Source organism: Nannospalax galili, unplaced genomic scaffold (genome assembly GCF_000622305.1).
Source record: "Nannospalax galili isolate Female #2095 unplaced genomic scaffold, S.galili_v1.0 scaffold120, whole genome shotgun sequence".
Taxonomy (NCBI): domain Eukaryota; kingdom Metazoa; phylum Chordata; class Mammalia; order Rodentia; family Spalacidae; genus Nannospalax; species Nannospalax galili.
The window spans coordinates 4,324,263-4,337,429 of record NW_008350324.1 but is presented as its reverse complement, the minus strand read 5'-3'; the positions used below and the strand labels follow the sequence as shown (position 1 = coordinate 4,337,429).

Sequence of the window (13,167 nt, the reverse complement as noted above, 5' to 3'; positions counted from 1 at the left end):
GGTGATAGATGATAGATAGATGATAGATAGATAGATGACGATGATGATAGATAGATAGATAGATAGATAGATAGATAGATAGATAGATGATAGATAGATAGATAGATAGATAGATAGATAGATAGATAGGGGGGGTCTATGAGTCAAATTTGTGTCCCCAAATGCCATTCGGTGTGGGTCCATCCACTGGAACCTGGTTAACCTATCAGGGATCATTACAGAAGAGGAGGCAGAAAGATTTTAAGAGTCAAAGGAGGTGGATGACCACAGGGAAACAGAGTTTTTCAGAGAGCTGATCAGTTACTCATATGAGCTCACAGCGAGCTCACAGCAACAGTGACAGCACGCACAAGTCCCGCATAAACTGAAGCCAGACAAAATTCCTGCATAGACATGGGGAAGTGGGTAAGAAACCCCAACCCTACCTAAGGAACTATTAGAAACCAATGGCTGCTGGGAGGAGGAGAATCAGTCTCTGTTTTTGAGACAGGGTCTCGCTATGTTACCCAGGCTGATCTCTTACTCGTGGCAATCCTCCTGCCTCAGCCTCTCAAGTGCTGGGATCACAGGCATGCACTACCCACCTGCTATCCCTCAGTCACTGGACCTGTTCACCTCTCCAAACCTCAGTTTCCCCATGTGCAAAGGGGTATAATGACCATCAACCTCCCAGGGTGGTGACAGGGTCAATGAAGCTGATAGGTAATATCAAATCCAGAACAGCCCATCCTGTAGCCTCAGGCAAGTCCCTGCAGCTTTTCAGCCTCAGTTGCCTCACCTGTCCAGTCGGTACTGAGATTCCACCACCCAGTCAGGCCACAGCACACAAGACAGCATTCACACCCACCTGTCTGCACCCATCTCATTGCTCATTGGAGGCACTGGGGAGCCACTGAGGGCGTTATTGGGAGGGATGCTCACCATGCCCAGGAAGTCATTTTTGCCCACCATGTCCCAGTCCCACAGTTCCACACGTAGTGAGGACATGGTCCCTGGTGCCTCCCGAAGCTCTAACACCTCATCCCAGCGTGGGAAGCGGGTCTTCTTGATTGTCTGAGGGCAGAAGGGGGCTGTGAGTGGGAGATCTCAAGATGTCCCACTCCTCCCCACCCCATTGTCCACTCACTGAGGTCTCCAAGCTCTGGTTGCCCCAGAATACACGTGCAAACGGGTCCGACGTGCCAGAGATGTCCCGGGGAGCCAGGTCCCTGAGAACAGAGGAAGAGGCAGAATGTGGTCACAGGCCTTCAAGGACCCAGTGCTACTGGATAACTTTGGTTGTCAGCTTGGGTAAAGGGAGCCTCAGTTGGGGAATTCCTCCATTGAACTGGCCTGTAGCCATGTCTATGGGGGTATTTTCTTGATTTTTTTGAGTGATGAGGGAAAGCCCAGCCCACTGTGGGCAGTGTCACACCTGGGCAGGTTGACCTGTATTCTATAAGAAAGCAGGCTGAGCATGGGTCAGGAGAGAAAGTCAGTAAGCAGCATTCCTCTATGGCCTGTGCTCTAGCTCCTGCCTCCATGTTCCTGCCCTGAGCTCCTACCTTGGGCTCCCTCAGTGATGAACTGTGACCCAGGGGATGTAAACCAAATAAGCCCCTTCCTCCCCAACTTGGTATTGGTCAGAGTGTTTTGTCACAGCAATGGAGAAACAAACTAGAACAAACCATAACCACAGTGGACCTTGGAAAGGGGGCTCAATATAGATCATTCAAATGTCACTGGTTTCCAGGGCAACAAGCCCTTCTGCCACAGGAGTCCAGCCCAGGCCATCACTGCACCCATGAAGACCCGGAAGCTTTCAGACACAACAGTCCTATGGAGAAGCATGAGGATACCCCTGCCTTCCAGAAGGAGAAACTGAGGCATGGAAAGGTCAAGCTCTGTGCCAAAAAGCCCAGCAAGGGCAGGTGCAGTGGGAGGGAAATGAAGCCTCAGTTTCCCTAGAGACCCTACCTGGGGAGCTACACACAGGCAAGAATCTAAAGCCTGGCCTGGCACTAAGTGGCTGAGCGACATTAGAAAAAGTCACCTCTTTCTCTGAGCCTTACCCCCCCAAAAGAGAACAGTGAGGGAACGAGCTCACAGGGCAGGGGTCCAATGAGATAGCATGGGCAAGGCACTTAGCTCAGGACCCAGCTCAGCTCACTTATTCATTCAACAAACACCCATGCCCACACCTTGCTTAGGAACAGAGAGAAGGTATGAGACAGAGACCTCCTGCCTTTGGTTGCCTTGACAACACAAAAGCCTCACCTGTGTCAGTTTTACCAGTCCCCCTCTCAAGGCCTCCAAATCCAGGATCACCACCCCCCGACCCCCAATAGCCAGGGGCTGTTTCTTCCTCCTGCTTGTTTCCCAGCCTTTCTGGGCATCCAAAGATTTGGTTTCCTAGGAGCCAGCACAGTTGCTAAGCGACAGCAGTCTGTTCCTCTCCTGCTTGCAAGGATTCTGTACAGCCTAGTGTCTGGGGAAGGGGCCATGGGCAGAACAGTAGAGGAGTTCAAACCCCAAGGCACAATCCCTCAGCCTTGCTTCATTCCTCATTTATAATTCTACCCCATCCAGCCAGGGCCAATGCTCGAGCCAAAAACTCAGAAGTGGTAGGAGAGGCTCAGAGAGGGCAAGGAAGGAACTTACAGTCACACAGCAAGCCATAAATTGAGACTGGCCCCAATCTGAATGAGCAGGGCCTAACAGTGAAGGTGGAGGAGTGAGGTGTGAAGGGAAGGCAGAAACACAGGGTATCACGAGATGAGAGGGACTTAAGAGAGCAGCAGGAGATGATGTGAAGAGTGAGGAGAGAGAGGGATTTGAGAGGGAGGCAGGCAGGAGAGAAGACAGGTGTCCAAGAAGGTGTCCTGAGTGGGTTTCTGGAGGGGCACCTGTTTGCTCTGCTGGTCCTGTGTCTGTTAGTGTTTGGCTTCTCCTCGGAGACAGGATGGAACCGTCTCTCCCTCTCAGCCCACAGAGCTCCTTCCTCCCTTCCAGGAATTCACTTGGGCCCGGCTAAACGACCAGTCGGTACTACTGATTCAGAAACAGGTGTGGGCTTCATGCTGAGTCACTAAGAATGAAGTCCAGGGTCTACAGTGATAGAAGTCCTTGGTCAGCTGTAGCATGGAAGCTGGTAAAACACCAGCCTGAGGCCCTGAGGTCTATCTTGTCCTCATTCAGGGAGAGACTGCCTGATGTCACCATCTGGGCTCCTGGATCCATCCATGCCTGAAGCCACACGGCAGGTCTATGAGCCAACAGATTTAGGTCTTTGGCTTAAACAAATGAAAATTAAGTAACAGTCTGTTCATTTTTTTTAACTATTTATTTTTGAAATAGGTGTCCTATCAGGGATAAGCAGTCCTTGAACAGGACACCTATTTGAAGCCTCTATCTCAGGAATCATTGCAGAACAGGAGGTGGAAAGACTGTAAGAGCCAGAGGGGGTGGATGACCACAAGGAAACAGTCTTCTAGACATCTGGTCATTTACTCATACGAACTCACAGCAATGGTGACAGTACGCACAAGTCCCACGCAAGTTCAAACCAGACAAAATCCTAGCATAGGCATGGGCAAGTAGGTAAAAAATCCCAACCCAGGCTAAGGTACTTTTGGCAATTGATGGCTGCTGGGAGGGGGAAAGATAGGATCTTACGGGGTGGAACTCTTGGTGGGCCCAGTGGATAGACCCACACTGAAAGACATTTGGGGACACAAATCAGACTCCATAAGCCATATTACAGCACATTAAATTGGGTGGGGCAGTGGAGAAAGCTACGGATAGGGGAGGGCATCTAAATACCATCAAATTATATTGTCTGAAAATTGCACACTCAATAAAAAAGAAAAAAATATTATTTTTGTCTTTGCGGGTGGTGGGTGTGTGTGTGTGTGTGTGTGTGTGTGTGTGTGTGTGTGTGTGTGTGGTGTTTGACTGTGGGTAGATGCACGCCACAGCACACAGGTAGAAGTCAGAGGACAACATTCTTAGAAGTCAGTTCTTTCATTCCATTGTGGGTTCCAGGAATCGAACTTAGGTCGTCGGGCTTGCACATCAAATGTTTTTACCCACCGAGGCTTCTCATCAGCCTTGATGTATTAAAATTTGGTGACTACATCCCCACACTCATGTGTCTGGCCACCCCGAGTATGTAGCTGGTTGTTGCTGGTCCCTGGGCACCCCAATAAGATTTTGCTTTGCAAACTTGATACTGGTGAGCCTGAACTGTTTACAAAGTGGGGATCCTGGCTGTGAACCCAGAAGGGATATAAGTGTGAGAGGGCCCCACAGCCAGGCAGCACTCCTGCCTGGCTTGGGTTTGCCCATCTTTATGTATGTATATGTGTTTGTGTGTGTGTGTGTGTGTGTGTGTGTGTGTGTGTTGAGACAGGGTCTCTTGTAGCCCAGGCTGGCTGTGAACTCCCTATGTAGCTGAAGATGATCTTTAATTCTTGATCCTCCTGCCTCCATCTCCTGAGTGTTAGGATTACAGGCATACACCACCATGTCTGGTTTATAAGGTGCTGAGGATGGAGCCCAGGGTCTTGTGCATGCTAAGTGAGCACTCTGCCAACTGAGCCACGTCCCCAGCCCCTCAACTCACTTTCAGACGCCTCACACATCTCCATGGTGAGCATACCTGGCTTGTCTCACGTGGCAGCGGAGGCAGCGGCCCCTTGTGTCCTCCAGCAGTTGCACCTCCAGGCAGACCTCACCCTGAACCTCTGCATCAGGGTCCACTCGACTCAGGTTGATCCAGCTGTCGATCCCTGGAGGGCACACAAGGTCTTTGGGAAGCTCCTGGCACACGCAAGGCAGGGTTAGCTCAGAACTTCCACTAACAGTGACCTCGCAGGATGCCAGTGGCTTCTCACAGCCTTGGGTGCCATCTGCAACCCATGTCCAGAGGAGGAAACTGGGGTGCAGAGAGGAGACCACCTCTGCCCTTGACCCCCCAGCTAGGAAATGGCAGAGCTCAATTCTGAACACCAGCTGCACAGCTGAGCCCTTCCATCGCCCCCAGCATCTGGGATATAAAGTCTCTGTCACTAACCCCTCCCCTGCTTCTCCCCACACTTTGAAGACACTGTTCTATTGACTTCTGGTTCCTACTGACGCTAAGAAGTCAGCATTCAGACTAGTGCTCTTTGGTAAGCATCTTTTCTTCCCACTCCTTTTCTTTTTTAAGAAAATTCATTTTCATTTTATGTATATGAGTGTTTTCTCTGATATGCGAAAGTGTACCACATGCATGCAGTGCCTGTGGGGGCCAGAAGAGTGTGCTCGATCCCAGGAACTGGAGTTATAGATGGCTGTTGTTACCTGTCAGGTAACCTGCTGGGGATTGAACCGGGGTCTTCTGTGAGAGCAGTCCCCCCTCCTCATTTATTTATTTACTTATTTAATTTAATTTATTTGTTTTTGGATCTTTTTGAGACAGGGTCTCCCTGTAGCCCCAGCTGGCCTGGAACTCACCATGTAGATCAGGCTGGCCTCAAACTCATAGAGATCCACCTGCCTCTGCCTCCCAAGTGCTGGGATTAGTGCCACCATGCCTGCCCCTTCCTCCTTTTTCAAATTCAGCATCTCATTATACAGCCTGGTATCCCTGATCCTCTGCCTCTGCCTCTGCCTGTCTCCTGAGTGCAGGGATTACAGAAATGTTCAGCACACCTGGCTCAAATGTTTTAATATTTTGTTGCCATTGCTACCCATTCTTGGGAGCACATCTTTTTATCTCCCTTAAATATTTGACTTTTTAAAGCAAGTATAACTGTGGTTAACGTCAATTTGACATAATCTAGTATCACTAGGGAGATAAATCACTTGGGAGATAGGCTGCAGGGCACACCAGTGGGAGGTTATTTTGATTGTGTTAACTGATGTGGAAAGACACGTGATAACTGCAGGATGCCATTCCCTGGGTAGCAGATCCTGGACTCTGTAAGGGAAAAAGTGAGCTGAGCACTAGATGTATTCATCCATCTCGGCTTCCTGATTGTGGATGTGATACGACCAGCTCCCTCAAGCTCCTTCTGCCTTGACTTCCCCTCCATGATGGACTGTATCCTTCAATGTGAGCTAAATAAACCCTTTCTCTCTTAAGTTGCTTTTGCCAGAGTATTTTATCACAGCCACAGGAAAAGGAGCGAAGACAGGAGCATACTGACAGCTCTAGAGTCAGGTCTGGACGTGGCTATGGCTTCTGTAGACTCTCGTAGTACTTGCTCCCTTGTGTGCTTTGTCCTCTTTGTGAATTCATGTTAGCTCATCTCTCTCTGGGTGAACCTCAAGGAGACTCTGATCATGTGCTGGGGTGCTGGCTGCTGTACCCAGGGCTTCTGTGTAGCAATTCCTTCCCAGATAAGATTTCCCATCTTGGAGGGAAGCTGCTTTTACACAGGATGTTCTAAGCTGCCTGGAAGAGACAGACCAGCCAAGCTGCCTGAAAAGACACTCCAACCTGGTGAGCTGCCTGCAGGTTGTACAGGGCCTTCTAGGTTTCCTGTTTCATGAGCTGTCACCCACGCTGGGTGGGCTTTGGTAATACAGCTGTCTTTGAGTCGTTTCTGCTCCTGTAAGTACTCCCTCACCCATACTCTGTAAATAACCCCAGTAAAACTCATCTGTTTACCAAGTTGGACTTTGGTGATATCCTTACTTTGGTCTGTCATTGATGTCTGGGGTGAAAAGACATTTGTTCATGTCTTCCCAGGAATAGTGTCACACAACAGAGGGTCTCAGCCTGGGGGGTCCTGGTGTCTGATATCTTCTACCTTGCCCCTAGCCCATGGCTTGGATGCTCTGTTGACCCTGATGTTAACTTTCTCTTTCAGGGAGACCCTTCCTTCACTGGGTGCTGGCTGTTCACCCCTTCCTGTTAAGTTTTAGCAGCTAACTTGAGTGAGGGGGATTAGAAATATGCAGTGATTTTTTTTTTTCTTTCTTTCATTTTTTTTCTTTTTGACAGGGTCTCCTTGTAGCCCCAACAGGTCTGGAACTGACCATGTAGACCAGGCTGGCCTCAATTTCACAGAGACCTGCCTGCCTCCCGAATGCTAGAATTAAAGATGTGTGCCACCACACCTAGCTTTGGGATTTCTTTCTTAACAGCATGTACAACAATGTCCTGGAAACCTTTACTAACTTGGATCTCCATATCACAGGGAAGGAGGTGCCTCTGGGGATCTAATCCCCCATGCTGCTGGACATGGAAGACCTTCCTCTGCTCTCCATCTCTGCCGCCATGCTGAGTACAGCATGCTACCAGGATTTGTCACTTGGTCACTGCAAAGACTCTGACTAATCTGTGTCTACCCTCTGTGACAAAGCGGCTTCAGGAATCTTCTGATACTAGACCTCCAACTATCTACCTCAAGAACCATCAATAGCTCCCCATTGTCTTCAGAAGAAAACCAGGACCCCAGCCTAGCTCCTAGAGGCCTTTCCAATTAATCTCTAGCAAGGGCTCCACTTGGCCTTGCTGACACCAGAGTCTGGAAGGAAACCACCTTTAAATATTCCAGTATACATGTCACTCAGGGGCCAAGAGAAATGCACGTAAAGTTGTCAACATCAGAACTGGTACATTACCAGCCCTTGTTACTTAGGAACATAGTGATTACTGTGATGGCTGGCAAATAGTGAATTCTCAACTAATTCCCATGGAAGAAAAACAAAGTGTTAAACAATGCTGAGATAAAAATAATGTTTCAAGCCCCAGTCCACATGGTGCATTTGGATATATTCCAAGTGGATTCAAGAAACAAGCCAAACCTGGTGGTGCATAGCTGTGATCCCAGCATGGGGAGGTGGAGGCAGAGGGATCAGGAGTTCAAAGTCATCCTCAGCTACTTAGTGAGTTTGAGGCCAACCTGGGCTACATGAGACCCATCAATAAAAAGAAAGGAGGGAAGGAAAGAGAGAAGGAAGAAAGGAAGGAGTGGATGGGAAGAGAAGAAAAGAAGAGAAACATATTGTTACTAGAAAGAATCATGCAAAGAGATTTTTTCCCAGTGCTGGGCATATGAGCTCACACCTGGGATCCCAGTGCTCTGGAGTCTTAAGACAGAAGGATCTCAAGTTTAAGGCCAACTTGAGATCCAGAGTAAGACTCTCATAAAAACAAAAACGAGGACTCAAAACCAAAAAACAAAGCTGGGCTCAGTGGTTCACACTTGTAATCTCTGCACTTGGGAAGTAGACGCAGGAGGATCAAGAATTTAAGGTCATCCTCAGCTACGTGCTGAGTTCAAAACAACCTGGTTCCATGAGCTACTGTCCAAAAACAAACAAACAAAAAACCCCAAAACAAAAACCCTGCCTAATGGGGCTGGGGAGGTGGTGAAGTACTTGCCATGCAAACATGAGGACCTGAGTTCCATACCCAACACCCATGTAAAAAGCAGGACATGCTATGTGTTTATAACCCCAGTTCTAGGGAAGTAGAGACAGGCCTACTCAGTGAGCTCCAGGTCCAATGAGAGAGCTTACCTTTAAAAAAAAAAAAAAGGGTAGGCAGAGCCTGAGGAGGAACGCCTGAGATTGCTCTGTCGCCTGCACACCCACAGAGAAACAAGGGCATTTGTACATGAACGCTCCTGTACACAAACACACGCACACACCGCTGCTTAGAGTTGGGAAAGTCTTCTATGTAGAGCAGAAAATCAAGGGGGGCATGGGAGGGATGTGTGCATTCTGAAGCTGATAATGATTTAATTTCTGTAATATGTAAAGAGCTCCTACAAGTTAAAAAGGAAAGGCAAAAAACCTAATGGGCAAAACCACATTTGCAATATGAATAGACAATAGACAAAGAGCACAGAGGCGACTCTCAAACCATGAGAACATGATTGCTCTCATTCTAGAGAGTACAAATAAAGCTGTACTAAAAGCAATTTTTTTACCTAATGGCATGGCACAGGTAAATTATGACCTCAATTTAACAATTACGATCAAATGTGCAAAGGGAGCTGTCGCATAGCTCAATAGTGGAGTCCTGGGTTTGATCCCAGCACCACACACACACACACACACACACACACACACACACAATTACCTAGGTGTGGTGATGCATACCTTTAAGCGCAGCACACTCAGAGGCAGGAAAGGAGAATCTCTGTGAGTTTGAAGCCAACCTACTCTACATAGTGAGTTCCAGGCAGGCCAATGCCACATAGTGAGGTCCTGTCTCAAAAAAAAAAGGCAGGGGGCCTCACTGTGTAGACCAGGCTGGCTTCAAACTCACAAAGATCCTACTGTCTCAGCCTCTTGAGTACTACGATGGCAGGTGTGTGCCACTACACCCTGCTTGGGAATGTAGATTGTCAGTGTCCACCCTCCTTGCTGTGGATATAGCATCGCTCTGCCCCACTAAGATCGGGACAGTGTCCCCACCTCTGCCAGTGCCCAGAGGTGTCCCTTCCTGAGGCATTCTTACTTCCTTTAGCCCCTGAAGTTTGTGGGGTCTGTGATACCAACTTAACTTTTTTTTTTAAGTATGCTTTGATCCTGCAAAACAACTTCTAGACATTTCTCTGACTGATGGAACTGTGTGTGACATGATGTTAGTAAGTGCAAGGCTGCAATGTTGTCAACAACCTAGATGCTTCCATAGCAAGTCAGCCAAGTGCATGATGGGACCATCACAAAAGGAGTGCAGTGACATCATGTGAAGGAAAAAGAAGGCAAAAATCCTTACAGCACTGCTATAGAGAGACCAGAAAGGTGCACTGTGGCTAGCTGGGTGTGCTGACTCATGCCTGTCACCTCAACACTGGGAGTCTGAGGCAAGAGAATTGCCATGAGTTCAAGACCAGCCTCAGCTACATACTGAGTTCCAGGCCTGAATAACCTGTCTCAAAAAAACAAAATATATACAGTCGACATAAAAAGGCAAAGAACAGGGACGAAAGAGATGGCTCAGCATTGAGAGCAAGTACTGCTCTTCCAGAGGACCCGAGTTCAGTTCCCAGCACCCACACTGGGCGGCTCATGACTGCTTGTGACTCCAGCTCCAGGGGATCTGACGCCCTCTTCTGGCCTCCTTAAGTTATCTGCAGTCACATACACATACATGCACATCATTAAAAAGAATAAAAATAAATATTTTTAAAGAAAGGCAAAGTACAGAAAAGTGAGTGTGACACGCTCATGTGAACTGAGAGACACACACATGTACATGCTTACACACACGCTCACCTACACATACATGCACACACATATGTACCCTCTCATGTACACACTCACATGCCCAATGCCCACACTCACACTCAGAGTGAGGCAGGAGGTTCTCAGTTTCTGGGTCCAAACACCCTGGGTCTGATGCCTGGTTGTCACAAAATCTGTACATCTCTGGATGAGTACTTTAACACTTTGTGTCTCAGCTTAATCACCAGGAAAAAAAATGGATACACTATGGGTCCCCACCTCACAGGGTTACCTTGAGAACTGAGTGACTATAGCACGGTTCGGAAGGGCTCAAATGCACTTCTCAGTGTGTCAGTGCTTCCTGACACTGCTGTTGTCCTTGCTTAATGAGCATCAAAACAAAAACAACCCTCCAGCCTGGGGTGCAGCTCAACAGCAGAACATTTTCGAGGCCCTGGATTCATCCCCAGCACTGTCAAAAACTGCCAGGGCCAGGCACAGTGCTGTGCACCTGTAATAGCAGCACCCAGGAGGCTGAGGCAAGAAGATCACCACAAGTTGGAGGCCAGCTAGGGGAGCCCTTATTCAGAAGCACAGAAGAGAAGCCGCTGACTACCAAAGGGCAGGGAGAGGGTTTCCCGCTGTTGGAGTGTGAACCCTGCTCTATGCAAATGAATCAGCTGCTCCTTAATGAGCTGAATTAGAAATTAAAGACAAAAGCAACTGCAGCCGGGTCCTCCCCTGCCAGCTCTGGGCCTCCTGAGGCCACTTCCTCTCAAAGTCACTTTGTAGGCTTCTCCTCCCTTGCCCTGCTCACCTCGTGGGTCGGCTGCAATGGCCTCCTTGCTCAGGGAGATCTTCCCAATGGTGTCATCGTGCCTGGGGAATATGGCAGGGGACAGTCAGATGGGGAACCTCATTTGCCCTCAGAGCACAGAAGTCAGGGGATGAGGGCAACACACTTCCACTTGGGGCCCTCACAACCCCCCCCACCTGCCTGACACACACCCAACCGTGTCTTCGTCCAGTACATAGAAGGCAAGGTGGTGGAAGTCCCGCGGCAGGTGCACGGTGTACTCCTCCCCCCAGAAGGGGCTCAGGCTCCGCCAGACTGTTGCTGTCCTGCAAGAGGAGTGTTGGGCTGGAGCCTCACATGGTCGGAGACATGGGGACCCCCACAAACAGAACTAGGGGATACACATACCCAAGAACAGACACAGCTAGGCATACACTCCTAAAGCCTAGACAGCCCCCACACACACAGGGACACACAGACCCAACATACACACATACCAGAGATTCAGACACATGGGGGCAGAGCCATACGGAGTCAAAATATGTACACACACACACACACACACACACACACACACACACACAGAGGCAGAGAGACTCACTTATATACACCAAGGAAGCCAGATATACAAGAAGACACATTCACATATACACGGGCATCCTCGGAAGCCTCCAGAAACATGCGTTTGTAAATATAGGCATGGTGACCCAGATAGACACAAGCCTGGCACATGCAGACACAGAGATTCAGACATGTGCTCACTAGCAACACACAATCCACAATCACAACACACAGAGTTCTGTTCATTCACATCCTACCCCTCACCCAGACCACCAAGGCATCCTATATGTGTGGTGAACTCACTGAGGCCCAGATGCGGCTTGGCATTGGAAAGAGGGGAGGGAAGTTCAAGGAAGACTTCCCACAGAAGACACTTCGGCAAAAGAAAATGAGCAGGGTAAACTAGAGTTCCAGATGGCTGGAACAGCATGTGTAAAGGCCCCGAGGCAGGCACTAGGAGGTTCCTGTTCAAAGAACAGGAAGGTGTTGTGTGGGAAGGGATGCAGGGGGGACAGGTCAGGCCAGGACACTGCGGCATCCACAGGGTACAGGGCACTCAGGGCTTCACAGCACCTAGCAAGCCAAGGAAACACAGAGGCACCAAGGGCTAAGCCAAAACCAGACACAGGTGCACATACACAGTCAGCAAGGGGACCTGGCACCCCATTGCGCTTCCTTTTACCCAACAGGGAACAAAGATTCTACTTTGCCCAGCAAAGACCCAGCAGACTCAAGTCTACCCAGCTGGCTTCCCCTGCCTGTGACATCCTTCCTCATTTCTTTACACACACACACACACACACACACACACACCACAGAGTCCTCTCTACCTGACCCAGGGAACCACCATCAGATAGATCCTCAGAGCTGCTTCCCACATACCCTGCCCTCCACCCACCAGCCTTATGCCAATTCCCATTACTAGTCCCTGAGCTGTTGGCTCCTTGCAGCCCAGAGAAGGGAATACAGTAGCCTGAAGTCATACAGAAAGCCAGTGTAAGGCTGAGAGTTAGTGACACAGAATAGGTCAAGCATAGGGGAGAGCCACGGAAGGGGTCAACAGGGGTGCACCAGCAGACCCCTCCCTGAGGAATCCCCACCGCAGTTCCCAGCCCATATGGGCCAGAACTAGCACCAAGAGCATTTGATTCCTGATGTCTCCATAGGAACCAAGGCCTCAGCCACAAACCCACCCACGCCCTCACGACTGTGGGGGCTGAGAGCTATCCCTCTGCTTGCGGGGGCAGAAGCCCAGCTCAGACATGCCCCCTCCACACTCAGCGCAGGCCAACACCTGCACATCCTCCTCACACCAGTCTGTGTGCCTACTGAGGCACATGCACACCCTGCACATGGGTACACAAATGAGTCCTGTGGGCCTGTACACCCACATGGACATTCACACATGATTAGAGGCATTTACAACAGATTCAAAGCTCCCAGCTGGGCAGGCCAGGGCACACAAACACACACACACACACGCAGCCCCACTCGAACATTTGTAGACACACATACACACACACACACACACACACACACACACATACACACAGGCACCCGCAGCATCCAGAGGCCCAGAACCAGCCAGCCCAGCCAACCGTGAGATGCCCGCCCCCCCAAGAGGCCACAGGGGGAGGTACAGCATGGTTGAGTCAGCCCCA

The 13,167-nt window shown here is 49.5% G+C and overlaps 1 protein-coding gene across 3 annotated transcripts in view; it reads right to left on the bottom strand.

The window, feature by feature from the left end:
- Positions 1–13,167, bottom strand: part of Rasal1 (RAS protein activator like 1) — a 37,915-nt gene that overhangs the window by 18,385 nt on the left and 6,363 nt on the right. For all 3 annotated transcript variants that reach the window (XM_029570577.1, XM_008847484.3, XM_008847485.3), the window contains 5 exons: positions 11,158–11,271; positions 10,967–11,028; positions 4,640–4,769; positions 1,127–1,208; positions 922–1,053 (listed from right to left, as the gene is read on the bottom strand). In XM_029570577.1, coding sequence (XP_029426437.1) covers positions 922–1,053; positions 1,127–1,208; positions 4,640–4,769; positions 10,967–11,028; positions 11,158–11,271 — 520 coding nt within the window. The remainder of the gene's footprint in view (positions 1–921; positions 1,054–1,126; positions 1,209–4,639; positions 4,770–10,966; positions 11,029–11,157; positions 11,272–13,167) is intronic.